Genomic DNA, 26,669 nt, shown 5'->3' with positions numbered 1-26,669 from the left:
GTTTGCTGACAACACAAAGTCCACTATAGTCTATTCAGGACAAGAGCCAGAACAGGTCACATTGTCACTCAATTGTACCTACACCGATTTCACATTTCTGATAATCCTACTTGTCTGTGGTGTAATAATCATGATGAAGATCTGGAACACATTCTTCTATACTGTCCATCCATAAACCACAAAAGAAGTAAATTAAAATCATCAGTACCAGTTGCAGAAGACACAGCCCTGCAGTATATATTGACTACACCCCAACTCTGGCTACTAGCAACAGGCATCTATGATGAACACCGATCAAAATACCCCTCATTCCTCGTGCAAAACAACAACTGAATAGACTACAGTGGACTATAGTGGACTTTATGTTGTCAGCAAACAGCTGGATACATTAAGAAGATTGATTGTATGTTAGAATTTTTCAAATAATAGATTTATTTATTTACATTCTTTATTCCAGATAACGTTTCTTTCACCTAACAAATACTGTTTGAATATACAGGCTCCTACGAAAGACCTTTCCGGTTTCGAACACATGTAATTTACATTTACATTCTATGAAAATAGTACCAATGGAAAGAGAAACTCAAAAAGTTTAGTTCCTTACCTTAAAGATGTTCACTGTGTCCCCCCTTGGTAACACGGCACACATCAAGCCGATAGTCAAGTTCCACATAGGTATGCAGATTTTCCGATCCGCAAATTTGTTTATTGTGCTATTGTGAGGCGTGTTACCCACTAGGAAAACAATGTTGCGACAACTAAACTTTTTGAGTTTCTCTATCCATTGGTGCTATTTTCATGCACCTCAGATTCATAGAACTTAAATTACATGTTTTCGAAACCGGAAAGGTCTTTTGTAGGAGCCCTCCACAGTGTGGGCAGGAAGTCTCCCTATTGAAAATATTTAATACATTTTGTATATATTAATGTATTGTCATGAAACTTACAGGATGTTTTCTTTACAGTGGGCAGGAAGTCTCCCTATTGAAAATATTTAATACATTTTGTATATATTAATATATTGTCATGAAACTTACAGGATGTTTTCTTTACAGCGGGCAGGAAGTCTCCCTATTGAAAATATTTAATACATTTTGTATATATTAATGTATTGTCATGAAACTTACAGGATGTTTTCTTTACAGTGGGCAGGAAGTCTCCCTATTGAAAATATTTAATACATTTTGTATATATTAATGTATTGTCATGAAACTTACAGGATGTTTTCTTTACAGTGGGCAGGAAGTCTCCCATTTGGAAATATTTAATACATTTTGTATATAAGTTATTAATGTATTGTCATGAAACTTACAGGATTTTTTCTTTACAGTGGGCAGGAAGTAACTCCCTATTGAAAATATTTAATACATTTCGTATATATTAATGTATTGTCATGAAACTTACAGGATGTTTTCTTTACAGTGGGCAGGAAGTAACTCCCTATTGAAAATATTTAATACATTTCATATATATTAATGTATTGTCATGAAACTTACAGGATGTTTTCTTTACAGTGGGCAGGAAGTCTCCCATTTGGAAATATTTAATACATTTTGTATATATTAATGTATTGTCATGAAACTTACAGGATGTTTTCTTTACAGTGGGCAGGAAGTCTCCCATTTGGAAATATTTAATACATTTTGTATATATTAATGTATTGTCATGAAACTTGCAGGATGTTTTTTCTTTACAGTGGGCAGGAAGTCTCCCATTTGGAAATATTTAATACATTTTGTATATATTAATGTATTGTCATGAAACTTGCAGGATGTTTTCTTTACAGTGGTAGAAAGTGATCCATAATGACACATCGCACAAAGCTCACTTATTATGAGGTCTGGCTTTCCACTGTACAGGTGCAGAGATGATAGCGGACAGTGCATTGGCCTCGCACTACAGTGAATCTCAAGACCATCAAGAATTGCCATTACAAAATCATGAATACAGGATCTGTGATGGATATTCGCAGAAATGGTCGTCCTTCGGATCCAGGTCAGAAGAAAATGTGCAATGGGTATGAAATATGTTCACCAGAATCCACAAAATGTCAAAACAACAGACCCCTCATGAAAGTGACCTTACCTGCTACACTATCCAAAATGTTTTAAAGAAGGATTTGAAATATTCGTCCATGGAAGCTGTATTAATGTCAAGAACCATTGGTGCAAGACTGTGACCGTCTGGTGAAGCTTCTTGGACTTCTGGTGAACATAATCCCGTACCAATTGCACATTTTCCTCTGACCTGGAGTTCTTATGGGTCACTTTCTATCGCTGTAAAGAAAACATCCTATAAGTTTCGTGACAATACATTACAACATGTATTAACGATTCCCAGTAGGGACTTACTTTCTGATACAGTGCTTTTTTTCTGATGGAACAGTGTCCTGGCACTTTTTTTTTTCCATCATGGAACCGAAAAATGTGTGAATAACTATGTTTCTAACATTCATTTATTTATGATGGATTGACTGATCTAATGTTAAAATGTATTTTGTCTGGCAACTAGAAATTCATTGGTTTGACTAACGGTTTACGATTCATGAGACTTAACCACAAGAAATGATTAGTACGAATTTCTAAAACTAAATATCACTTTGAAATGTATTTTGTTTATTAATTATTGCTGCATTAGTTATTAATATTATTAAGTACATTCAAATTTTAAAAAGAATTGGCTAGTAACTTTCGTTTCATGGATGTTGGCAGCTTCTTCAAAGGTAAACGATGCTGTCACCATAAGTTAGAAAGTAAGTGCCAATTGCAGTATTTGTTGTTCTCCAAATTCGAAACAAAGTTTGCAAATGAAAATTCAATCTGACAACTAGGAAATCAATATAATTTACTAGCATACGTAATAATAGGGGGGAGAAATGGTTTGGTTTAACCCCCCCCCCCTTAAGTTGAAGTAAGGATATATATATATATATATGAAGAGTACAGGAGAGAAACAATCAAAGTACAGTTCTCATAAGGGTGATATCAACTAATTCAGTGTATTACTGTAAACTTTAGTGGTTTCTTTTAATCAAAACTGATAAAGGAGAATCATCACCACGGATAATCATTCTTTCCTACTTGCTCATTATCAACAGCAATAGATTTCTCAGTAATATACTGAATTAGAAGATATCACCCTTAAGAGAATTGTGACTATGTAAGATATCGGTTTCTCTTTAATAGAAGTTTGTTTGCCAAGTTCTGCTCTGAAGTATCTTGAAACATTGTACAGAGTGATTTTCACTATCTAGTGCTATTTTCATAAATAGCTCATTTTATTTAGTTCCTATTACTTTTTTTGCACGATAGTGTGTTTTTTCGTCATTGCAGCAAACTGCCACCACTATTGGAAGTTGATTTCACTGTATTCAGAGTTTCGAACCTAGATAAGTATGTTGAAATATTACGAATAACTTCTCTAGGGTTGTAATTAAAATTACTACTGCCATCTATTGACACCTATGACAAATTTCTTTCTGAGAATTAGTCAGCTGTTCATAGTCTAACGTACATAGGTACTATATATTAAGATTTTTACATATATTACAGTATTTTCAAAATATACTATCGTACAAAAAATATTGTACAATACACGTTTGTGAAGTGCATTACAAAATCTCGGAAACTGAAAAACTCGCTCTGCTTGTTTTTCAAACTCTTTCTCCGTTTTGTAAAAAGTACTTCCCAACCTTGTATCATAATATACTATAAATGCTATGGATGGTTTCAAGTGAGACCTGACTGACACATAAATGTTTAAATATATGCCAAAATGTAATTATTAGTGATTATCACACTCAACATGTCGTGACTACTAACAATGCCACTGGAAACATACTAAAACTGTGTCAATTTTTCTCACTTGTGTCTCTCACATAAAATCAAAAACAAAAAAATCTCTCACTGATAGACTTCTTTTCCATGTTTCATGTTGAATATTCTGACATGTATCAGCCAAAAAAGGGCACATTTTTTCGTCAACAAAGATAGTATTTAGAACACATTACGTTTACTGTGGCAACAATGTGTGAAAGGAACAAGACTTTTCCTTTTTATTAAAAATTAAATATTTATGTACATTTATTTTAGTGTTATAGGCTAGAGACGTGTGCTATATGAGACATAACGACTTTTAGGCACATTTGACAACAATATGACAATAGAAATGGTTGGTGCTTACCAGCAATGTGATGGCAGAGAGCATTTCAATTGAGGGGTTACAGTCTACAGTAACTGCTGTTGATTTTTTAAGATATTAAGCATGCATTCATTTCTGACATCACATGTTGTGCAAGCTTTTGTGTCATGTTCATTTTCACAGCTGCATTATTAAGCACTTTCTCAACAGATTTGTTTGGTATGCAGACAACCTTGTGTGTCATGACAGCGTTGATAAAACCCTTGATATGATCTCAAAGTCTGATGAATCTGCTGCACATTGTGCACAGCACAGAGTCCTGTTAACATTGCAGTATTTGAATTGTCCCTAAATTTCATGTTTGTCATGCAGTTCCTCCTCAAGATGTGGGGCAACCAGCTGAATAACCGTCCACCTGCGGAGAAAATGGGCGTCAAGGGCAAACTGGCCTGTGCCACATACACACAAACTCAGGTGTACCTCAAGCCTCTGCTAAGGAAGCTCAAGACAAAAACTCTACCAGAAGATATTTCTGATAGCCTCACAGAAATTACAAGATACATGCTGGACAGAGATTACATCAGGGTAGGTTGCTGTGCATAAAGGGGTGCAGAGTGGTGCATCACAACTCAATTACATATTAGCAGCAGATGTCTTAATCATTGGTGGGCATAATACTGAAATGCAGCTCTGCTGTCATCATGCTGCATATTTCACTTGCATCTGTGCTAAGAAAATGGGCTGGGACACGACTTTTCTGTGACATGTAAATGAGACATTCCTTGGAATAACTTATGTCGTTTATATTGAATCCTTAATGACACATCTCACATCTTAGGTATTTCCCTCCAACTCTAGAAGTTCTGCTCAATGCTGTCATGTGTGATGCTCCGGATCTCAAATTCGTGGTTTTGTAGTTAACTTCTTGTTCCATAGAACACCTCAATTGTTTTTAGCTGAATATGCTAGTATATTATTTTGCATTTTTTGCCAACAGACAATGAAAGTTCCTTAATTTAGTAATTGAGAAAATAGTAATTCTATTGTTAGCAAGAACAGAGAGGCCTGCAATTTACTATATCCGATTGAAATTTCATTTTTCAGGCAAGTGATGCTTATCTGCAAATGGCGATAGGCAATGCCCCGTGGCCCATAGGGGTAACTATGGTGGGTATCCATGCCCGAACAGGACGGGAGAAGATTTTCTCGAAGAACGTAGCTCACGTGATGAACGACGAGACCCAGAGGAAATACCTTCAAGGACTGAAGCGTCTCATGACAAAGTGCCAGCAGTACTTCCCTACAGATCCTTCCCGGTGCGTCGAGTATGCAAGGACAGAGCCCATATCTACTTCTTAGGACACAGCTCTTCTGACCTCCTTGCAGCTGCTTCTACAGCATCCATTAAAGCACTCCTGTAACAAGATGAAGATTTGTAAATAATGTGAAATAAAACAGAACCTCTGTGTTTGTGTGAGCCACTTCAAGGTGCATCTGTACAATCCAACCAGTGCATGCAAGATTTGTATAGTGAAGATGACGTTCAAAACGGCGCACATATAGACTCAAAATCTGCATGCATCTTAATTGAATGTGCATTTTAAACTTGATTTCTTCAGTATTCTTCCCAGATTGCATGCGTACACACATAGAAAATTGAACCCTGTAGATAGAGCTTTAAAGCCATATTCATAGTCCTTTGCTGTTGAATTACACGAACTTTATTATTACTGTATTATTATCATCATCATCATTATTTTTGGATGAAATGAAAGTAGAGTAGAAAAGTTTTTGAAGGTGTCTGTAGTTTCTGCAGGAACATTGATGGCAATCCTGCAGGCAGTGAGCAACAAGTATTAGAAATGTGGACTGAATACTTCTAAACAAAAATGAAGTAGAAAAGCAAGACACTGAAATAATATACTTTGGATCTGAACCATTTATTCTTGCTGTGCATGATCTTTTAAAAATTCTTGGAACACATTATGCCTTTGTATCAGCTTTAAACAAGCTTTCGAGAGCATTCACATGTGATGCCATGGATCCAATATTTCCTGAAGGAATAAGTAAAAGATCCTAGACTATGTTGATATAGGTCTGTAAAACATTTCAGTAAAAGAATCATTCAGATATTTAATTAATTGTAGATTTTATTATGGAAATTCTTTATGATTGTAAAAAAAATTATGCAAATTTGATATTATTTTTACAGGTAATTATTAGCTATTTTAATATTCTCAATAGTGTTTTATAAAGTGTAATGTATGTATATTAAGCATGGAAAGTTTTGTTCATTTAGCTTTTATAGTAGCTGAGATATAAAAAAATGAATTTCTCTAAATTTTTGCAGGCCAAAGGTATACCTCCCTGCTTAAGAAAAATCCCAAGTGATTTTGTGATAATGAAGCTCACAATATCAATTCAACTTTCAATAAAATCAATAGTACCAGCATATTCAATAGTGCATCTCAATCGATAGTGACGTGGCGGCTTTATGGTTTTGCTTTGCATTGCTTTCACAGAGTGGTGCTTGGTTGTGTAAATCCTGTTTCTAAGTTTTTTTTTTATATATATTTATGTATCGTTAAAATGGCGATTAAATGGAAGAAATTAACTATCGAACAAAAAGAGAAAATAATAAGGGATGTCGAGGCTAATCCTCAAGTAACACTATCGCATGGTTTGCCAACTACTTCATTATGAAGAAGAAAAGGAAATTTTCAATGCTGAGTTTCAGTGTGTTTCGGGTTCAACTAAGTGAAACAACATTCGTGCTACATCATTTGAAGAGACAGAAAATATTGTAAATAATAATTGCAGGCCTAATTAAATTGTTATAATGAAGTTTGGTATATAACACACGTAGTACTACTTATTTTAGCCTTTCCTTCCCACTAAAGAGTAATCCCCTAGAGATTTGTTAAAAGGGCTTCTACTGATTGAATTACTCACCATTTAGAAGACCAAATCATTCGTCTTCTGTATCACGAGCTGTAGTCCAACAACCTTCTGTTAACATATAGTTGGTACTCCACTATCCCTGGCATCTTTTTCCCATCTCCGAAATATTTTGATGACAGGTGTCACTGTGCTCATCACTAACACTAACACCGCCACACTTCTCGAGGAAAAAGTCAAATGAGAATGAAGGAACCGAATTTTCCTACTCACGTCTACTGTTGCCAAGAAAATTTACTACAACTTTCTTAAAAGTAAACCAGGCAACTGTCATTTCCTTTCATGAAAGATTCGACATGATTTGTCTGATGGCTGGATATACTGAAATCCTTCAGTTCCACGTTTCATTAATCCCAGCTTAATGGGGAAAAAGGAGATAAAATTATTTTATTCTAAGGGGATGATTTAGAATATTTTTCTTCCCTGGCTCTAGAGTGTGTTGTGTTGACCATATTTTTATTCCATGATGCTTATCTCTGGCACCCTGTCCCATTTGCAAAGAAAACACAAAACTCTGTGAAGTCTAATTGCATTTCAAGAAGCAAAGCTACAACCTTTAAATGTGCACATAATATGTAAACCATTCAAACTTCAAATAGTCAACACATTGTAGAATGAATTTAATATTTTCACGTTTCTTTCATTTTTACGGTACAAGCAATTGAGACAGATGGGAAGACATTGCAATTGTTGAGGAAAACAGCTTTTAAACTTGTTTTCGATGAATCTAGGAATAATAGCCAGTCTTCTTGGTCATGTCGAAGATTAAGGGCATTCATAAGGTCGTTAACATCATTATAAAAAAGAACTTCATCCTTCATCAAACAGAATGGAACATAAGGTTCATGCTGATGCATTAGCTAGTACATTCTGCTAATAAAATCCAACCTTGCAGTCTAAAAGTTAATATTTTCTGTTGTGAACAGTTTTCTTTCGAGTCAATGGGGTTAATTTGCATTTCTGTTTTGTTGGAGTAAAAAAAAAAAAAGGTCACTTTTATTAACACATTTACGAAACACCCTTTTAATTCTAACTTGTAAAATATATAGTACTGAAAAGAAAATTCACGTCTTGAACAGAATGTCACCTACACTGAAGGTTGAAAATAAATGAAGCAAATTCACCTCTCCAATAGACCTGTCTTTTTCGGACAGTTGACTAAACCACTCTGACAATAATAAAATATCTGCATCAGTAAATGGTCTACTCATCTTAACCCATTAGTGGTCAGTTGCTGTTTGTTTTAAAAAATTGTAATAAACATAATATTAGATTGACACTATTTTTCGTGACGTAAGCTTTTCTAGAGACATGTTCCTGTCATTACAGGCACAATCCTTCATTTCAAGTCAATTATTGTTGTGGAGTGCAGACACAAAATTCTGTAGTGATTTTGAGTGTGTCTACATACATGAAACTAAAATGTAATTACTGTTGTCAAACCTTACTTCATTATATCAAATCTCACTAAAATACATTTCAGAACGTTTACTTAATTTTAAACCTAGTTTATGACAATAGTATATCCTGCCGAGCTATTTATACCGGAACCCACACTTTCTGAAGTCGAAATTGCAATAGAAAAATCTGAAAAAGTACAAGTCTCCAGGTATCGATCAAATTCCAGCAGAATTAATACAAGAGGGTGGAAGCGCATTATCTAACGAAATTTATAAACTTGTACTTGCAATTTGGGAAAAGGAAATTGTACCAGAACAATGGAAGGAGTCCATAATCGTACCTATTTTTAAGAAGGGGGACAAGACTAACTAGGAATATCACTTTTGTTGACGTATAAAATTTTGTCGAATATCCTTTTGAGAAGATTAACTCCATGGGTAGATGAAATTATTGGGGATCATCAGTGCGGTTTTAGGCGTAATAGAGCAACTATTGACCAGATTTTTTGTATTCGACAGATATTGGAGAAAAAATGGGAGTATAAGGGTACAGTACATCAGTTATTCATAGATTTCAAAAAGGCGTACGACTCGGTTAAGAGAGAATTTTTATATAATATTCTTACTGAATTTGGTATTCCCAAGAAACTAGTTCGATTAATTAAAATGTATCTTAGTGAAACTTGCAGCAGAGTCAGTTAGGCCAGTTTCTATCTGATGCTTTTCCAATTCACTGCGGGCTAAAGCAGGGAGATGCATTGTCACCTCTACTTTTTAACTTCGCTCTAGAATATGCCATTAGGAAAGTTCAAGATAACAGAGTGGGTTTGGAATTGAACGGGTTACATCAGTTTCTTGTCTATGCGGACGACGTGAATATGTTAGCAGATAATCCACAAACTATTAGGGAAAACACGGAAATTCTACTTGAAACAAGTAAAGCGATAGGGTTGGAAGTAAATCCCGAAAAGACTAAGTATATGATTATGTCTCGTGACCAGAATATTGTACGAAATGGAACTATAAAAATTGGAGATTTATCCTTCAAAGAGGGGGAAAAATTCAAATATCTTGGAGCAACAGTAACAAATATAAATGACACTCGGGAGGAAATTAAATGCAGAATAAATATGGGTAATGCCTGTTATTATTCGGTTGAGAAGCTTTTATCATCCAGTCTGCTGTCAAAAAATCTGAACATTAGAATTTATAAAACAGTTATATTACCGGTTGTTCTGTATGGTTGTGAAACTTGGACTCTCACTTTGAGAGAGGAACAGAGATTAAGGGTGTTTGAGAATAAGGTTCTTAGGAAAATATTTGGGGCTAAGAGGGATGAAGTTACAGGAGAATGGAGAAAGTTACACAACAGAGAGCTGCATGCATTGTATTCTTCACCTGACATAATTAGGAACATTAAATCCAGACATTTGAGATGGGCAGGGCATGTAGCACATATGGGCGAATCCAGAAATGCATATAGAGTGTTAGTTGGGAGGCCGGCGGGAAAAAGACCTTTGGGGAGGCCGAGACGTAGATGGGAAGATAATATTGAAATGGATTTGAGGGAGGTGGGATATGATGGTAGAGACTGGATTAATCTTGCTCAGGATAGGGATCATTGGCGGGCTTATGTGAGGGCGGCAATGAACCTCCGGGTTCCTTAAACGCCAGTAAGTAAGTATATCCTGCAGTGTTGTGAAATCATGAATTGCCAGTGAGCACTACAGAATGCAAAAGTGTGCGCATTTCGTTCCACATGTCAGATGATAATTTATTCACTGTAAACCAGATTTTAAACAACATTGAAGAACACAGTGCACACAGAACCATCAAATCTGTAGAATCATTTCTCCTAACGAGTCACTAGATGCCGCCACAGATGAAGATTCCGAAGTGTGTTATTACAGAGACTCTCGGCATTATCATACAGTATCTCCTGTAAAATCTTAGTGTCTGCTAGGAACATGAACAATGTACAACATACGGCTATTATCAGCATTGACTGCAAGCACAAGGCTGCTCATTTGCCAGTGATGCATCACCTCACCTCACTCCTCCACGCTCCATAGCATGCACACCGGTGATGGTGGTGCCACCTGCAGAGCACACTTCATCTTTGAGTTGTCCAGGGTGTCTGCCAGTCTCCAGCACCATCTTGGCAGCTCCAAGCACAGTCTGTGCTGCAAACTGCGTTGCCATGGCTCGGGGCAAACCCATTTTTACTGCACCGTCCGATAATGCTTCTATCATGATGTATACCTGCAAATAGTATTGTTAATTATGGAAAACTTGTTTCATCAAAGATATAGTACCATACCATGTTCCTATTAGCCCCAATTCTAAGGTTTGCTTCAACAAGTCACTGAATACCCGTAAATACAGTCCAAATTTTTCCCTCGAAATTATTCAAATCAACTTCACAGGGAGTTACACCTGTCACGCAGAGTTAGTGTGCACTCAATGTTGGTCGCTTGACGGTTGTCAGCCCACTTTGAGGTCTGTGGATATGGGGGAAAAATTGGATTGGTGTCAGGTAGAGTTCCCGGGTAGCTCAGTTGGTACAGCGTTGGTATGTTAAACCAAAGGTCCCGGGTTCGATACCCGGGCCCGGAACAATTTTTCCCTCGAAATTATTCAATCAGTACACATATTATGGTATACATGTTTAAACTCAGAAATATCACTTATGATAAGTATATCGTGTCCCGCTTAGAGGAATCGAGAAATAAATGCTCACCATTTAAAATCAGATGAAGATATTGTTTTGATTTACATCTGACAAGATGCAGAAACTGTCCAAGTTTATGCACCAATGGTTTAAAAACAGTTGCATGTTCATGTGCATGCGCATTAACGTTTATCGTGGAAACAAGCCTGGCGCCATTCAGCAGAACATTCCGTCATTGAACCGTTCTTCTTCATCAAGGCGACAGTCACAGGGAATGTGTATCTGGACATGTGCAGGACTTTTGTTGTTGACCAACTCCCAGAATCGGTTTTTCAGCAACATGGGGCTCCACCCCATTACTATGGAGCAGTGCGTGGCTTCTTGAATGCAAACTTTCCCAATAGGTTGATCGGAAGAGGAGAACCCTTGCCTGGCCACCTAGGTCAACCGACTTGATGCCCATTGACCTTCCTCTGGGGCTTTGTGACAAGTGTTGTGTACCTTTGTGGTACAGTTGACACTTTGGAAAAAATTGAGACAACGCATTATAAATGCAGCTGCGCTAACCACCCCACAAATGTTATGGAATACCTGGCAGAAGGTTGAGTACCTTTTGGATGTCTTCAGGGTAGCTTGAGGCGCACACATCGAGTTGCACTGACCATTTTCCGAAACTCGGCGAGTTTTTACATCAAGTTATGTAAATAAATTATTATTTACACTTGAAATTCTCACTTATTTCTCGATCCCTCTAAGCGGGACATATTGCCTACTTACAAATGCAGGACCACTTCCAGCCACGGCTCCAACAGGTGTTATCAAGGATTCCGGCACCACTTCACAAATTCCTCCTACTGACAAAATATTTTTTATGAGAGCCAAATCGTCTGGAGTTGCCATACATCCGGCAGAAAACACTGAAATCATAAATGATACAACACTTTATGATGGAAAGGCAGGAATCCCTAGTGCTGACTCACCGAGATTTGAAGTCAGGGCTTTAGCATGGAAAGCCAATATCTCAAGAGAAAAAGTTCTTTCCTTTTCACTTTCGTCGACAATTCCTATACTCCTACTTCGAATGCAGGCTTAGACAGCTTAAAATTGAACCTGAACTTGGTAGGCTCAGTTATTTCATATAGACTGATAAGTCACAGGTTTAAAAATCAATCGATCTTAATGTATCCAGCTGTTTGCTGACAACATAAAGTCCACTATAGTCCACTGTAGTCTATTCAGTTGTTGTTTTGCACGAGGAATGAGGGGTATTTTGATCGGTGTTCATTATAGATGCCTGTTGCTAGTAGCCAGAGTTGGGGTGTAGTCAATATATACTGCAGGGCTGTGTCTTCTGCAACTGGTACTGATGATTTTAATTTACTTCTTTTGTGGTTTATGGATGGACAGTATAGAATGGCTCACAAAGATATATGAAAAATTGTGGTGGTCTTCCTCTAGGTGGTTGGGGTGGTCCTGTTAATTCTGCCGCTTATTTTCGTGTAGTGATAATAGTAGTCAAATGTTCTGATTCAATGTCATTTGTCTTTTTGGTTTCGAAGTAGTATGACATGACCTGAAAAATGTATTGAATTTTTCAAGATCATGCAGCGTAATTTGGAAAAATGAGACCATTTTCTTTCAAAAATATATATTTGATGTATAATTTAATGTATTAACTATGTTCGAAGTTTGAATTTGGAATGATAATGGGATCAAGAGATAAATTAGTATATTATTGAACTGAACTGAATTTAATGGAGAGGAGCACTATGGCCCAGCACTGCGACCTGTTAAGATCTATTGCGCTGACCCTCTGGTGATGCATTCCCAAACCCACTCCGGCTGATCACACTAATGTTCTGTGTGTGTCCAGGTTTCGAGCAGGCAACCCCACTCGTCCCTAAACCAGCCCCCTCCATGCGTCACCAGCAGGCATTAGGGGAATGCTACGGAATGATAACGAAATGGAGAAATGGTGACAATGATGTAAATGCCTAATTTGGATTAAAGCGGGGGAACCCCGAGAAAAACTCCAACTGCGACCTTGTCACTATGGAATTTTTTAATGAAAAAACCCCAGGAGTACTGTATGTAATTTTAATTTCAGATGAGTTTTGTCGCACCTATAATTTCTAAACTATATAACGTATTCGAATGAAGTAAATGCTGATTGACAGAAGAAGGCTCAATATATCCAGCATAACCTTGATTTAGAGTGGCTGGTGTCAACTGTAGTCCCTTCGCTCTTATTTCCAGCAGCCAATCACGTTGCAGGTCGGCTACATTTAAACGTGTGTGTCTTGTGATTCGCTGATGATGACGTTGTGCATTTTCTAAGGCTCGATAAATACTTAATATAATCGCTAGCCATTTTAGCTCTTTCGTTGGTGATCGCAGAAAGCACATGAGGACGTTATTTGCCACTCAATTATTTGCTGAATTACAGTGCGTTTGATTTATTATCATAGGAGCTGTGACATGATAATATTTAACGGTGTGGCATATAGATTCCTCGTCTGGTAGCTCGGCAACGAAAGAACAAAAATGGCGAATGATACTACCTACCTAGACTTTATAGAGCCTTCACATCCTAAGACGTAAGCAAAGAGGAGGAGTCACGCCAGGAATAACAGCGTCATGACTATAGTGATACAAGGGGGGGGGGGGGAAATTGAGGCCATGCAGCAGCTGAGGCAGTGTAACTCGAGAATGCGAAGCAACAGAATGTTCAGCAGTCAACAACTTAAATTGGAAAAATTCGCCAGTGAAGTTGAGTGAAGAGAGAAACTTCACAATGTCGAGACATATGCAGCACAAATGGGAGAAGGCATATAAGCAATGGATACGTTACATCCAACGTCCCAGTCTGACATGTATTCAAATATAAAACTCATCTCATGGCTCTCTCTCTGATACAGTCTACCCCGATTGTTTCTATTGCCATATCATGTTATATATGGCTTATATCCATTTTAACAGACTTCAATTTTTAATGATTATGAATATTAATAATGGTGATTGAAGCAGTGATGAATCATGGTATGTAAATTTTCAATCTGGCATTTGCCTTTATGACTAATAGAAATCATGAAAACCTCCGTCAGAATGGCCAGCCATGGGGTTTGAATCCCTGACCTCCAAAATGCGACACTAGTGTGTTACCACTCAGCCATCTCACTTGATTGTAGCATTCTTATGTTACGACAATACAAACTAATAATCACCACAATTTCAAGCTCAAAGAAACTTTCGTTTACTTTTGTATCACTCACTACCTTAATTTCTGACATTTAAGTATATATCGATGGTGTTCAGGTAAAGGATTGTAAGTCATTTTTTGTGAAATTGAGTTTTGTTCCCCAGGTGAATACACTCTTTTGGTGTGGTCACTATACAAGTGTGTAGAAAGGGTTCAAACCGAAAATTGCAATATACTGGTTTGGGTAGAGGAATCTATGTCACTTATTCTGTTTACACATTACACTTTTAGTGAGGAAAGGGAAAAAAGTCATATTATCTCTTTTTACACATAACTGTGCGACATAATAACATCCTTACCAATACTCAGATAGATGGAGATAACAAAAAATAAATAAAAACAATTGTGACAATGTGCATGTCTGCATTAAGAAATGATTCCCATTCACACAGACCACAAGTTCTTGATCCCAGGTATACAAATCTACATAGAATGTGATACTGACCATGCTTTGAGAGGAAAAAAGAAACCACCTTCTAGTTTACCATCCACACGATTACATTCATCTTGTTTGCTATTGTGGAAAAACTAACTCTTTCAAAGTATACAAAATGCATTGCAAATTAAGAAAACAATGACGATAGAGAACGGAGTTAAATTGGTTCTTGAGTATTTCGTAAGTGAGAAAGTTTTCCTAACAGCTAGGTTGTCCCGAATATGGCCAAACATTTAAGAGAAACACTCCGCAGTATTTGGAGTCTTTTCGTATCTTCTGCCCCCTCCAAAGGCTACGAATTTCTCCTTTTAAACCAAATATTTCAACGCTAATGAGGACTGGATATCTTCCACATGAAGAGTCATATTATTCACTTCAATAATCTTGATTTTTCTTATTAAGTCTTCGCTGGATTGAAAGGGGTTATAGGCTACACAGTGAAATACGAGAAAGCACATCAAGTAGCTAAAATATTATAACGGATGGATACAATCACTATTTGTTCCAGATCGTACATTAAAGTCTGAATTGAAAAAATGACCTCAGTTCCTTAGTGCTCGCGAGTACCAGGTCTGCATGGTCTTCATGGATGGCACAAGCTTGTCAGTTCTTAATGATAACAATCATGGTGTGTGTTGGGTCTAAACATTGCTAGTGCATCTTTTTTTCGCTGTTTGTATTTGTTCCAAGTGCATCCTGATCTGTGCCCATGGTTTATTTTTCGATATGGTTTTCTGTGTGATCTCTGTTTCACTTTCCCTCACGCCCTCTCTTTTGGCAGGTATACAAAAAAGATGGGTGGAGGACAACATAAACACAGTCAGCAATGACGAAATAAGCTAAGCAATAGGGAATTCACCAGCTATGTAGGCAAGAGTAGTCGAATCGACATCTTTTTGGGGTTAGCCATAAAACAGAAATGTCTAATTTTGAGAACTTGTTAAATTTATTGAATATAACAAAGTACACAAGTTTCAATCTGGCACAGTGCCATGACTTCCTCGTGGGTACTCACCTTGTCGTGTGAGGGGGCTTAAACTTGTTGATTAAGCTAACAAGTAACAAAGAGGTACCCACAGAAGCTGCATTAACGTCAACGCAGTCCCACTATATTTTTCACTGCTTATGATACATGGAGTCCCTCAGTATAATGAACACCGATCAAAATACCCTCATTTCTCGTGAAAAACAACAACTGAATAGACTACAGTGGACTTTATGTTGTCAGCAAACAGCTGGATACATTAAGACGACGGATTGATTCTTAAAGTGCCATGAGTTCCCACACAAACACTGGGAACATTCACTGAGACTTGATGTATTAATAGTTGTTGCGGATTAGACAAACATTATACAACAAAATGGAAATGAAAGTGAGCATTTTTACAGGATTTTATCGAAAACCAAACATAGAGATGACGAACTTCACCTGAAACACCTGCGCCCACCATCATAGGAGTGTTAGGCATCACTCGCACCACTCTGGCTCTGGAAACCACCTCACACAGTTTCTGAAAAACATTGAATGGAAAACAAGAGTCAAAATGATGCATTCTGAGGGCACACATGTCAAGAGCCTGTTACATTTACCTTTTCTAACACATCCAAGGGCATGCCAGCAAGCACAGATGCGAACAGCTTGTCTGCAACTGGATGAGACAGTGTTGCCTTGATATCTTCTATTGCCAAATCCAATATGTGAGGCTTTACCGCGAGGAAGACTAAATCAACATTCTCCACTACGAAACCTGTAGAAACGAGAAAATAAATATTCATAATGCTCAAAGTTACACAAAATGTAGAACACACTGTGCTTGAATTATTACTGATGTTTGAGTCCAGAGACCACAGTGAAAATACTCGTAAATCCAATATCACATTTTTCGTGGTGAAAAAGTAGAGTGGATACCTATTCGTGGCGTATTTTCATTTCTGTCGTCACTATTTTACATTTTTTTTCCTCATTATACAAAGCACTGTGTTTGGCACTGAACAAATATATTCTGGGATCCTCATGATTTCTGTAACAAATGATAAACTGCTTTTGGGCAAGCCGTCTGTGCACAGCAATTTCCCTTAAAATATTTGACACGTTTTGTCTATATTCAGTATCTGTGATTAAATTTGTTCTAGACTGATGTAGATATCAACGATAATAATTGAAATAATTGTATATCACTTATTAACACAACTGATTGAGTAAATATTATCACTACAAATGCTAATTTTAATTTTGATTATTTTACGAGTACGGTATATTTTGTGAGTGTTTTAATATTTCTTTCCCATTGAAAGTAGTTAAGAAGGTTATTCATATGAAACATAATTCTTTAACAGGAGGGTGTAGTAGTAATAACTATCTAGATGGCAATATCAGAGCCGGTTAGTAGAGACTGTTTAGGCCTATGCTCACAAATCTGATATTCAATGCCAGATGAGTGGGATGCAGATACCATTTCTTTTGTCTGTGACCTTTTGTCCCTTCTGAAAGACTGAGTTCAATTATTTCTTGCTGGTGGCATTTTCATCAATATTTCCTTTTTTCTGATCCCCTTTTCAAAGACTACCGACATTTGCTTAAGTAACAAACAAATTGATGAATTTAAAGTTCATTTACAGAAGCTTAGGGGCAATTTCGACCAATACGGTCTGAAGTAGAAGAGATGTCTACATATTTAGTTTCTTTGGTTGCGACTAAATGGCCTTGTATTCCTGGAGAAAATAGAACTTCCTAATATAGGCGCCTGTTTTATGAAATTATTGATGTTATTTCAATGAATATTTCCATCAGATTCTGTTTTTTACCCTTCTTGAAAGCAAATACTTTGCACAATATACCGAAATATTTCCAGAGTCGCCATTTTCTTGCTTGAAGGAAAACTATGGTATGATGTTTGACTTCATCTGTGTCTAGCCTGCACCAGTACACACGGTCATTAGCGTTAACAAGCGTTTTCCCACAAATTTATAAATTGTGTGGCTAGTGCAGCAACAAGTGCAGTGGATGAATGCTCATTCTCGGCATTAAAGAGAATTACAGATTATCTGCGAAACTCCCAGGGACAAGATGGGCTTTCATCTCTTGCACTGTTAAATACTGAGAAGTCACCCTGCAGAAACTGCAGTCTAAATCAAAATTCGAGGACGGCATTATCAATATTTTCGCCACCAAGAACAGCAGAAGTGATCTAGTCTACAAGAAGTAAGGTAAGCTTGTTCATTAATGATCATTCAGAGTAAATTACTGTGTTAAATTTACGAATAATCACAAATTAGTCATAACTTGACAGCTTCCCCTAATAAAAAGTAAGGTAAGCTTGTTCATTAATGATCATTCAGTGTAAATTACTGTGTCAAATTTAAGAATAATCACAAATTAGTCGTAACTTGACAGCTTCCCCTAATAAAAAGTAAGGTAAGCTTGTGCATTAATGATCATTCAGTGTAAATTACTATGTCAAATTTAAGCATAATCACAAATTAGTCATAACTTGACAGCTTCCCCTAATAAAAAGTAAGGTAAGCTTGTTCATTAATGATCATTCAGAGTAAATTACTGTGTCAAATTTAAGAATAATCACAAATTAGTCATAACTTGACAGCTTCCCCTAATAAAAAGTAAGGTAAGCTTGTGCATTAATGATCATTCAGTGTAAATTACTGTGTCAAATTTAAGAATAATCACAAATTAGTCGTAACTTGACAGCTTCCCCTAATAAAAAGTAAGGTAAGCTTGTGCATTAATGATCATTCAGAGTAAATTACTATGTTCAATTTACGAATAATCACAAATTAGTCATAACTTGACAGCTTCCCCTAATAAAAAGTAAGGTAAGCTTGTGCATTAATGATCATTCAGAGTAAATTACTATGTTAAATTTACGAATAATCACAAATTAGTCATAACTTGACAGCTTCCCCTAATAAAACGTAAGGTAAGCTTGTGCATTAATGATCATTCAGTGTAAATTACTATGTTAAATTTACGAATAATCACAAATTAGTCGTAACTTGACAGCTTCCCCTAATAAAAAGTAAGGTAAGCTTGTGCATTAATGATCATTCAGAGTAAATTACTGTGTCAAATTTAAGAATAATCACAAATTAGTCATAACTTGACAGCTTCCCCTAATAAAAAGTAAGGTAAGCTTGTGCATTAATGATCATTCAGTGTCAATTACTGTGTCAAATTTAAGAATAATCACAAATTAGTCATAACTTGACAGCTTCCCCTAATAAAAAGTAAGGTAAGCTTGTGCATTAATGATCATTCAGTGTAAATTACTATGTTAAATTTACGAATAATCACAAATTAGTCGTAACTTGACAGCTTCCCCTAATAAAAAGTAAGGTAAGCTTGTGCATTAATGATCATTCAGAGTAAATTACTGTGTCAAATTTAAGAATAATCACAAATTAGTCATAACTTGACAGCTTCCCCTAATAAAAAGTAAGGTAAGCTTGTGCATTAATGATCATTCAGTGTCAATTACTGTGTCAAATTTAAGAATAATCACAAATTAGTCATAACTTGACAGCTTCCCCTAATAAAAAGTAAGGTAAGCTTGTGCATTAATGATCATTCAGTGTAAATTACTGTGTCAAATTTAAGAATAATCACAAATTAGTCGTAACTTGACAGCTTCCCCTAATAAAAAGTTAGGTAAGCTTGTTCATTAATGATCATTCAGAGTAAATTACTATGTTAAATTTACGAATAATCACAAATTAGTCATAACTTGACAGCTTCCGCTAATAAAAAGTAAGGTAAGCTTGTGCATTAATGATCATTCAGTGTCAATTACTGTGTCAAATTTAAGAATAATCACAAATTAGTCGTAACTTGACAGCTTCCCCTAATAAAAAGTTAGGTAAGCTTGTTCATTAATGATCATTCAGAGTAAATTACTATGTTAAATTTACGAATAATCACAAATTAGTCATAACTTGACAGCTTCCGCTAATAAAAAGTAAGGTAAGCTTGTGCATTAATGATCATTCAGAGTAAATTACTGTGTTAAATTTACGAATAATCACAAATTAGTCATAACTTGACAGCTTCCCCTAATAAAACGTAAGGTAAGCTTGTGCATTAATGATCATTCAGTGTAAATTACTATGTTAAATTTACGAATAATCACAAATTAGTCGTAACTTGACAGCTTCCCCTAATAAAAAGTAAGGTAAGCTTGTGCATTAATGATCATTCAGAGTAAATTACTGTGTCAAATTTAAGAATAATCACAAATTAGTCATAACTTGACAGCTTCCCCTAATAAAAAGTAAGGTAAGCTTGTGCATTAATGATCATTCAGTGTCAATTACTGTGTCAAATTTAAGAATAATCACAAATTAGTCATAACTTGACAGCTTCCCCTAATAAAAAGTAAGGTAAGCTTGTGCATTAATGATCATTCAGTGTAAATTACTGTGTCAAATTTAAGAATAATCACAAATTAGTCGTAACTTGACAGCTTCCCCTAATAAAAAGTAAGGTAAGCTTGTGCATAGGATATACATAAATATACTTGGACTTCTCCAGATGGATTGACACACAACCAAATAGATCACATCTTGATAGATAAACGGAGACATACTAGTATAGTAGATATTCGAACTTTCAGGGGTGCAGACTGTAATTCTGACCATTATTTGGTGATTGGAGAATTAAGAGAAAGATTATCAGTAGCCAAGCGAATAGAGCAACAAGTTAATATTACTAAATTCAATATTTTGAAATTAAAGGACGAGGAAGCTAAGCAAAATTATCAGGTCGAAATTTCGAATAGGTTTGCCACTTTAGAAAGTTCCGACGAAGTTGAGAAAGAATTAGATGTTAATAGCGTGTGGGAAAATATCAGAGATAGTATCAAAATTGCAGCTGAGCAGAGCATAGGTTATTATGAAACTAAGAAAAAGAAACCGTGGTTTGATGAAGATTGTTGCATGGTAGTAGAAAGAAGGAAACAGGCAAAATTGAAATTCTTACAGGATCCAGTCGAGGAGAAGAGAGATAATTATTTCAATGAAAGACGGGAAGCAAGTCGTACACTTAGGAATAAAAAGAGAGTTTACTTGAAGGAAAAACTGAATGAGGTAGAAACAAATAGTAAGAATAAAAACATTCGAGATTTATATAAGGGTATAAAGGAATTTAAGAACGGATATCAGCCAAGGGTAAACGTGATCAAGGATGAGAATGGTGACTTGCTTGCAGACTCTCCATCAATCCTAAACAGATGGAAAAACTATTTTGCGCAACTACTAAATGTACATAGGCCAAATAGAAATGATCGGGACGAAATTGAAATACAAACTGCTGAGCCATTTATACCCGAACCCACGCTTTCAGAAGTCGAAATTGCGATAGAAAATCTGAAAAAGTACAAGTCTCCAGGTATCGATCAAATTCCAGCAGAATTAATACAAGAGGGTGGAAGCATATTATCTAAAGAAATTTATAAGCTTGTACTTGCTATTTGGGAAAAGGAAATTGTATTAGAACAATGGAAGGAGTCCATAATCGTACCTATCTTTAAGAAGGGGGACAAGACTAACTGTAGTAACTTTCGAGGAATATCACTTTTGTTGACGTCGTACAAAATTTTGTCCAATATTCTTTTGAGAAGATTAACTCCATATGTAGATGAAATTATTGGGGATCATCAGTGTGGTTTTAGGCGTAATAGATAAACTATTGACCAGATATTTTGTATTCGACAGATAATGGAGAAAAAATGGGAGTATAAGGGTACAGTGCATCAGTTATTCATAGATTTCAAAAAGGCATATGACTCAGTTAAGAGAGAAGTTTTATATAATATTCTTACTGAATTTGGTATTCCCAAGAAACTAGTTCGATTAATTAAAATGTGTCTCAGTGAAACATACAGCAGAGTCCGTATAGGTCAGTTTCTATCTGATGCTTTTCCAATTCACTGCGGGCTAAAGCGGGGAGATGCACTATCACCTTTACTTTTTAACTTCGCGCTAGAATATGCCATTAGGAAAGTTCAGGATAACAGGCAGGGTTTGATATTAAACGGGTTACATCAGCTTCTTGTCTATGCGGATGACGTGAATATATTAGGAGAAAATACACAAACAATTAGGGAAAACACGGAAATTTTATTTGAAGCAAGTAGAGCGATCGGTTTGGAAGTAAATCCCGAAAAGACAAAGTATATGATTATGTCTCGTGACCAGAATATTGTACGAAATGGAAATATAAAAATTGGAGATTTATCCTTCGAAGAGGTGGAAAAATTCAAATATCTTGGAGCAACAGTAACAAATATAAATGACACTCGGGAGGAAATTAAACGCAGAATAAATATGGGAAATGCGTGTTATTATTCGGTTGAGAAGCTCTTATCATCCAGTCTGCTGTCCAAAAATCTGAAAGTTAGAATTTATAAAACAGTTATATTACCGGTTCTTCTGTATGGTTGTGAAACTTGGACTCTCACTCTGAGAGAGGAACATAGGTTCAGGGTGTTTGAGAATAAGGTGCTTAGGAAAATATTTGGGGCTAAGAGGGATGAAGTTACAGGAGAATGGAGAAAGTTACACAACACAGAACTGCACGCATTGTATTCTTCACCTGACATAATTAGGAACATTAAATCCAGACGTTTGAGATGGGCAGGGCATGTAGCACGTATGGGCGAATCCAGAAATGCATATAGAGTGTTAGTTGGGAGACCGGAGGGAAAAAGACCTTTAGGGAGGCCGAGACGTAGATGGGAGGATAATATTAAAATGGATTTGAGGGAGGTGGGGTATGATGATAGAGACTGGATTAATCTTGCTCAGGATAGGGACCGCTGGCGGGCTTATGTGAGGGCGGCAATGAACCTTCGGGTTCCTTAAAAGCCATTTGTAAGTAAGTAAGTAAGTAAGTAAGCTTGTGCATTAATGATCATTCAGAGTAAATTACTATGTTAAATTTACGAATAATCACAAATTAGTCATAACTTGACAGCTTCCCCTAATAAAAAGTAAGGTAAGCTTGTGCATTAATGATCATTCAGTGTAAATTACTGTGTCAAATTTAAGAATAATCACAAATTAGTCGTAACTTGACAGTTTCCCCTAATAAAAAGTAAGGTAAGCTTGTGCATTAATGATCATTCAGAGTAAATTACTATGTTAAATTTACGAATAATCACAAATTAGTCATAACTTGACAGCTTCCCCTAATAAAAATTAAGGTAACCTTGTGCATTAATGATCATTCAGTATAAATTACTATGTTAAATTTACGAATAATCACAAATTAGTCATAACTTGACAGCTTCCCCTAATAAAAAGTAAGGTAAGCTTGTGCATTAATGATCATTCAGTGTAAATTACTATGTTAAATTTACGAATAATCACAAATTAGTCATAACTTGACAGCTTCCCCTAATAAAAAGTAAGGTAAGCTTATGCATTAATGATCATTCAGAGTAAATTACTATGTTAAATTTACGAATAATCACAAATTAGTCATAACTTGATAGCTTCCCCTAATAAAAAGTAAGGTAAGCTTGTGCATTAATGATCATTCAGTGTAAATTACTATGTTAAATTTACGAATAATCACAAATTAGTCATAACTTGACAGCTTCCCCTAATAAAAAGTTAGGTAAGCTTGTGCATTAATGATTATTCAGTGTAAATTACTATGTTAAATTTACGAATAATCACAAATTAGTCATAACTTGACAGCTTCCCCTAATAAAAAGTAAGGTAAGCTTGTGCATTAATGATCATTCAGTGTAAATTACTCTGTTAAATTTACGAATAATCACAAATTAGTCATAAGTTGACACCTTCCCCTAATAAAAAGTAAGGTAAGCTTGTGCATTAATGATCATTCAGTGTCAATTATATGTTAAATCTACGAATAATCACAAATTAGTCATAACTTGACAGCTTCCCCTAATAAAAAGTAAGGTAAGCTTGTGTATTAATGATCATTCAGAGTAAATTACTGTGTCAAATTTAAGAATAATCACAAATTAGTCGTAACTTGACAGCTTCCCCTAATAAAAAGTAAGGTAAGCTTGTGCATTAATGATCATTCAGTGTAAATTACTATGTTCAATTTACGAATAATCACAAATTAGTCATAACTTGACAGCTTCCCCTAATAAAAAGTAAGGTAAGCTTGTGCATTAATGATCATTCAGAGTAAATTACTATGTTAAATTTACGAATAATCACAAATTAGTCATAACTTGACAGCTTCACCTAATAAAAAGTAAGGTAAGCTTGTGCATTAATGATCATTCAGAGTAAATTACTCTGTTAAATTTACGAATAATCACAAATTAGTCGTAACTTGACAGCTTCCCCTAATAAAAAGTAAGGTAAGCTTGTGCATTAATGATCATTCAGAGTAAATTACTATGTTAAATATACGAATAATCACAAATTAGTCGTAACTTGACAGCTTCCCCTAATAAAAAGTAAGGTAAGCTTGTGCAATAATGATCATTCAGTGTAAATTACTATGTTAAATTTACGAATAATCACAAATTAGTCATAACTTGACAGCTTCCCCTAATAAAAAGTAGGGTAAGCTTGTGCATTAATGATCATTCAGAGTAAATTACTGTGTCAAATTTAAGAATAATCACAAATTAGTCGTAACTTGACAGCTTCCCCTAATAAAAAGTAAGGTAAGCTTGTGCATTAATGATCATCCAGTGTAAATTACTCTGTTAAATTTACGAATAATCACAAATTAGTCATAACTTGACAGCTTCCCCTAATAAAAAGTAAGGTAAGCTTGTTCATTAATGATCATTCAGAGTAAATTACTGTGTCAAATTTAAGAATAATCACAAATTAGTCATAACTTGACAGCTTCCCCTAATAAAAAGTAAGGTAAGCTTGTGCATTAATGATCATTCAGTGTAAATTACTGTGTCAAATTTAAGAATAATCACAAATTAGTCGTAACTTGACAGCTTTCCCTAATAAAAAGTAAGATAAGCTTGTGCATTAATGATTTTTATTTTATTGAGTTATTTTACGACGCTGTATCAACATCTCAGGTTATTTAACATCTGAATGAAATGAAGGTGATAATGCCAGTGAAATGAGTCCAGGGTCCAGCACCGAAAGTTACCCAGCATTTGCTCGTATTGGGTAGAGGGAAAACTCCAGAAAAAACCTCAACCAGGTAACTTGCCCCAACCGGATTCGAACCCGGGCCACCTAGTTTCGCGGCCAGACGCGCTGACCGTTACTCCATAGGTGCAGACACTTCTAAAGGGCGTGCTTCAGTACAGGGGCAGCGGCATTTCCTCTAAGGTTAGAGCCCAGTTTAGGTGTGTGTGTGTATTAATCGAAAATTAGGAGCTTGAAAATATTGAGAATAGGACGCATGTTTATATGACCTTTTTTTTTCGATTAATACATACACATCTAAACTGGGCTCTAACCTTGGAGGAAATGCCACTGCCCCTGTACGGAAGTGCGCCTCTACCTAAATACGGGTCTGTACACAAACAAATATATCACATTCCAGAAATGGATTAAAATTCAAGAAAAATTACTTTGTGTTATTCCTACTTAATAGATGAAATATCACCGTTTTTATTAGACGTGTGCGCTCCAAGTTTCTTCCAAGATCCCAAATTTCTGTCCGAAGGTGCTGATATGTAGAGTTGAGATGCTTTTATCCTTCCTGAAAATTAAGTTATAGGCCTATGTTATAATAAGCAGAGAGATACGAACTTCAATTGGGAAAATTTCAGTATACGGATTCTTCATTGACAATTATATCTTAGAATACTAAAAAGAGATTGGTCTGCATTCGTCGAATGCGCATCATCATACTTACGACAAGGCACTTTTCAGTGCCAATAATTTATTTTGTGTGCACAAGGTTGGAATTTTGAAGTAAGAGGGAAAGGAAGGAATCCGTGTTCTGAAATTTATCCCTTCAATTAAGTTAAAGTTGAAAATTATTTTGAGTCACTTCTTAATAAGCCTGCCATAAATGGCTTACGAAAATATGGGTCCTTTTGGTGAAACTAGCGCTAAGGTAGTTCCGGTGATTTCAGAAGAGAAAATGGTTGAATTTATAAAGGATTTTTTTTTGGAAATGCAGTTGATCGCATAAAAAAATCCTAAACTAACTAAACCTAACCTGTCACAGGTGCGTATATACAAGGTGTATAAGCAGAGTATGAAGGGAACTACCTCAGCGCTATCATATTCATCTACCTAATCTAGATAATTACCGCTGCCAATTTCATTGTTATATGAACAGTTGAATGAAATGAAAAAGTGTAGCCTATTATTAGAGAATAATACAAAAATGGTCCCAATTTTGTTCTTTCATTATAACATTTTATATGTCAATTCCTTTACTATAAAATTAAAGGAGTATTCCAGTACCAGAATCGATCAATCCTTCGCCAATTGCTTTAGCCATATTTCCCGCTCCTATAAATCCTATGTTGATCTGAAGTTCTTGAGACATATTACCAACAAATTAAAAAAAATACGTATGCGCACACACACGAGACTTGTGATACTACACCACCAATCGCTGTAACACTGTAGGGAAGAACACTGAAGCAACTTTCAAAAAAACAGCACGGGTTAGAATTTAGTCGTCTCGACCTTCTTCCCAACAGGAAAACCAAGAATGTCAACTTGGATATTAATTATTACATTCGGTTTCGATTATTCCTAGTGCTTACGTAATAACAGTACCACGCAGAACCCTAGATTGTGTATATACTATGATCTAAGGCACAACATATGTTGCACATTGTGTGCTTTTCTTCTTCTTATTAATTC

General features: G+C 35.8%; 2 protein-coding genes across 2 annotated transcripts in view; one reads left to right on the top strand and one right to left on the bottom strand.

Annotated features, from left to right (window-relative positions):
- Nucleotides 1-7,001, top strand: part of Prp18 (pre-mRNA processing factor 18) — a 12,390-nt gene extending 5,389 nt beyond the window's left edge. The window contains exons 5-6 of the mRNA XM_069836552.1: nucleotides 4,513-4,725; nucleotides 5,245-7,001. Coding sequence (XP_069692653.1) covers nucleotides 4,513-4,725; nucleotides 5,245-5,499 — 468 coding nt within the window. The 3' untranslated portion in view covers nucleotides 5,500-7,001. The remainder of the gene's footprint in view (nucleotides 1-4,512; nucleotides 4,726-5,244) is intronic.
- On the bottom strand, nucleotides 415-26,563 carry P5cr (Pyrroline 5-carboyxlate reductase). Its single transcript, XM_069836561.1, has 7 exons — nucleotides 26,262-26,563; nucleotides 25,450-25,545; nucleotides 16,455-16,612; nucleotides 16,294-16,375; nucleotides 11,947-12,086; nucleotides 10,549-10,760; nucleotides 415-5,555 (listed from the first exon to the last, which is right to left on the bottom strand). The coding sequence occupies exons 1-7, from the start codon at nucleotides 26,344-26,346 to the stop codon at nucleotides 5,489-5,491; spliced, it is 840 nt and encodes a 279-aa protein (XP_069692662.1). The 5' UTR covers nucleotides 26,347-26,563; the 3' UTR covers nucleotides 415-5,488.
- Between the last annotated feature and the right edge of the window lie 106 nt (nucleotides 26,564-26,669).

The sequence above is a fragment of the Periplaneta americana genome, chromosome 9 (assembly GCF_040183065.1).
Source record: "Periplaneta americana isolate PAMFEO1 chromosome 9, P.americana_PAMFEO1_priV1, whole genome shotgun sequence".
NCBI lineage: Eukaryota > Metazoa > Arthropoda > Insecta > Blattodea > Blattidae > Periplaneta > Periplaneta americana.
This window is presented reverse-complemented; position numbering and strand designations above follow the sequence as displayed.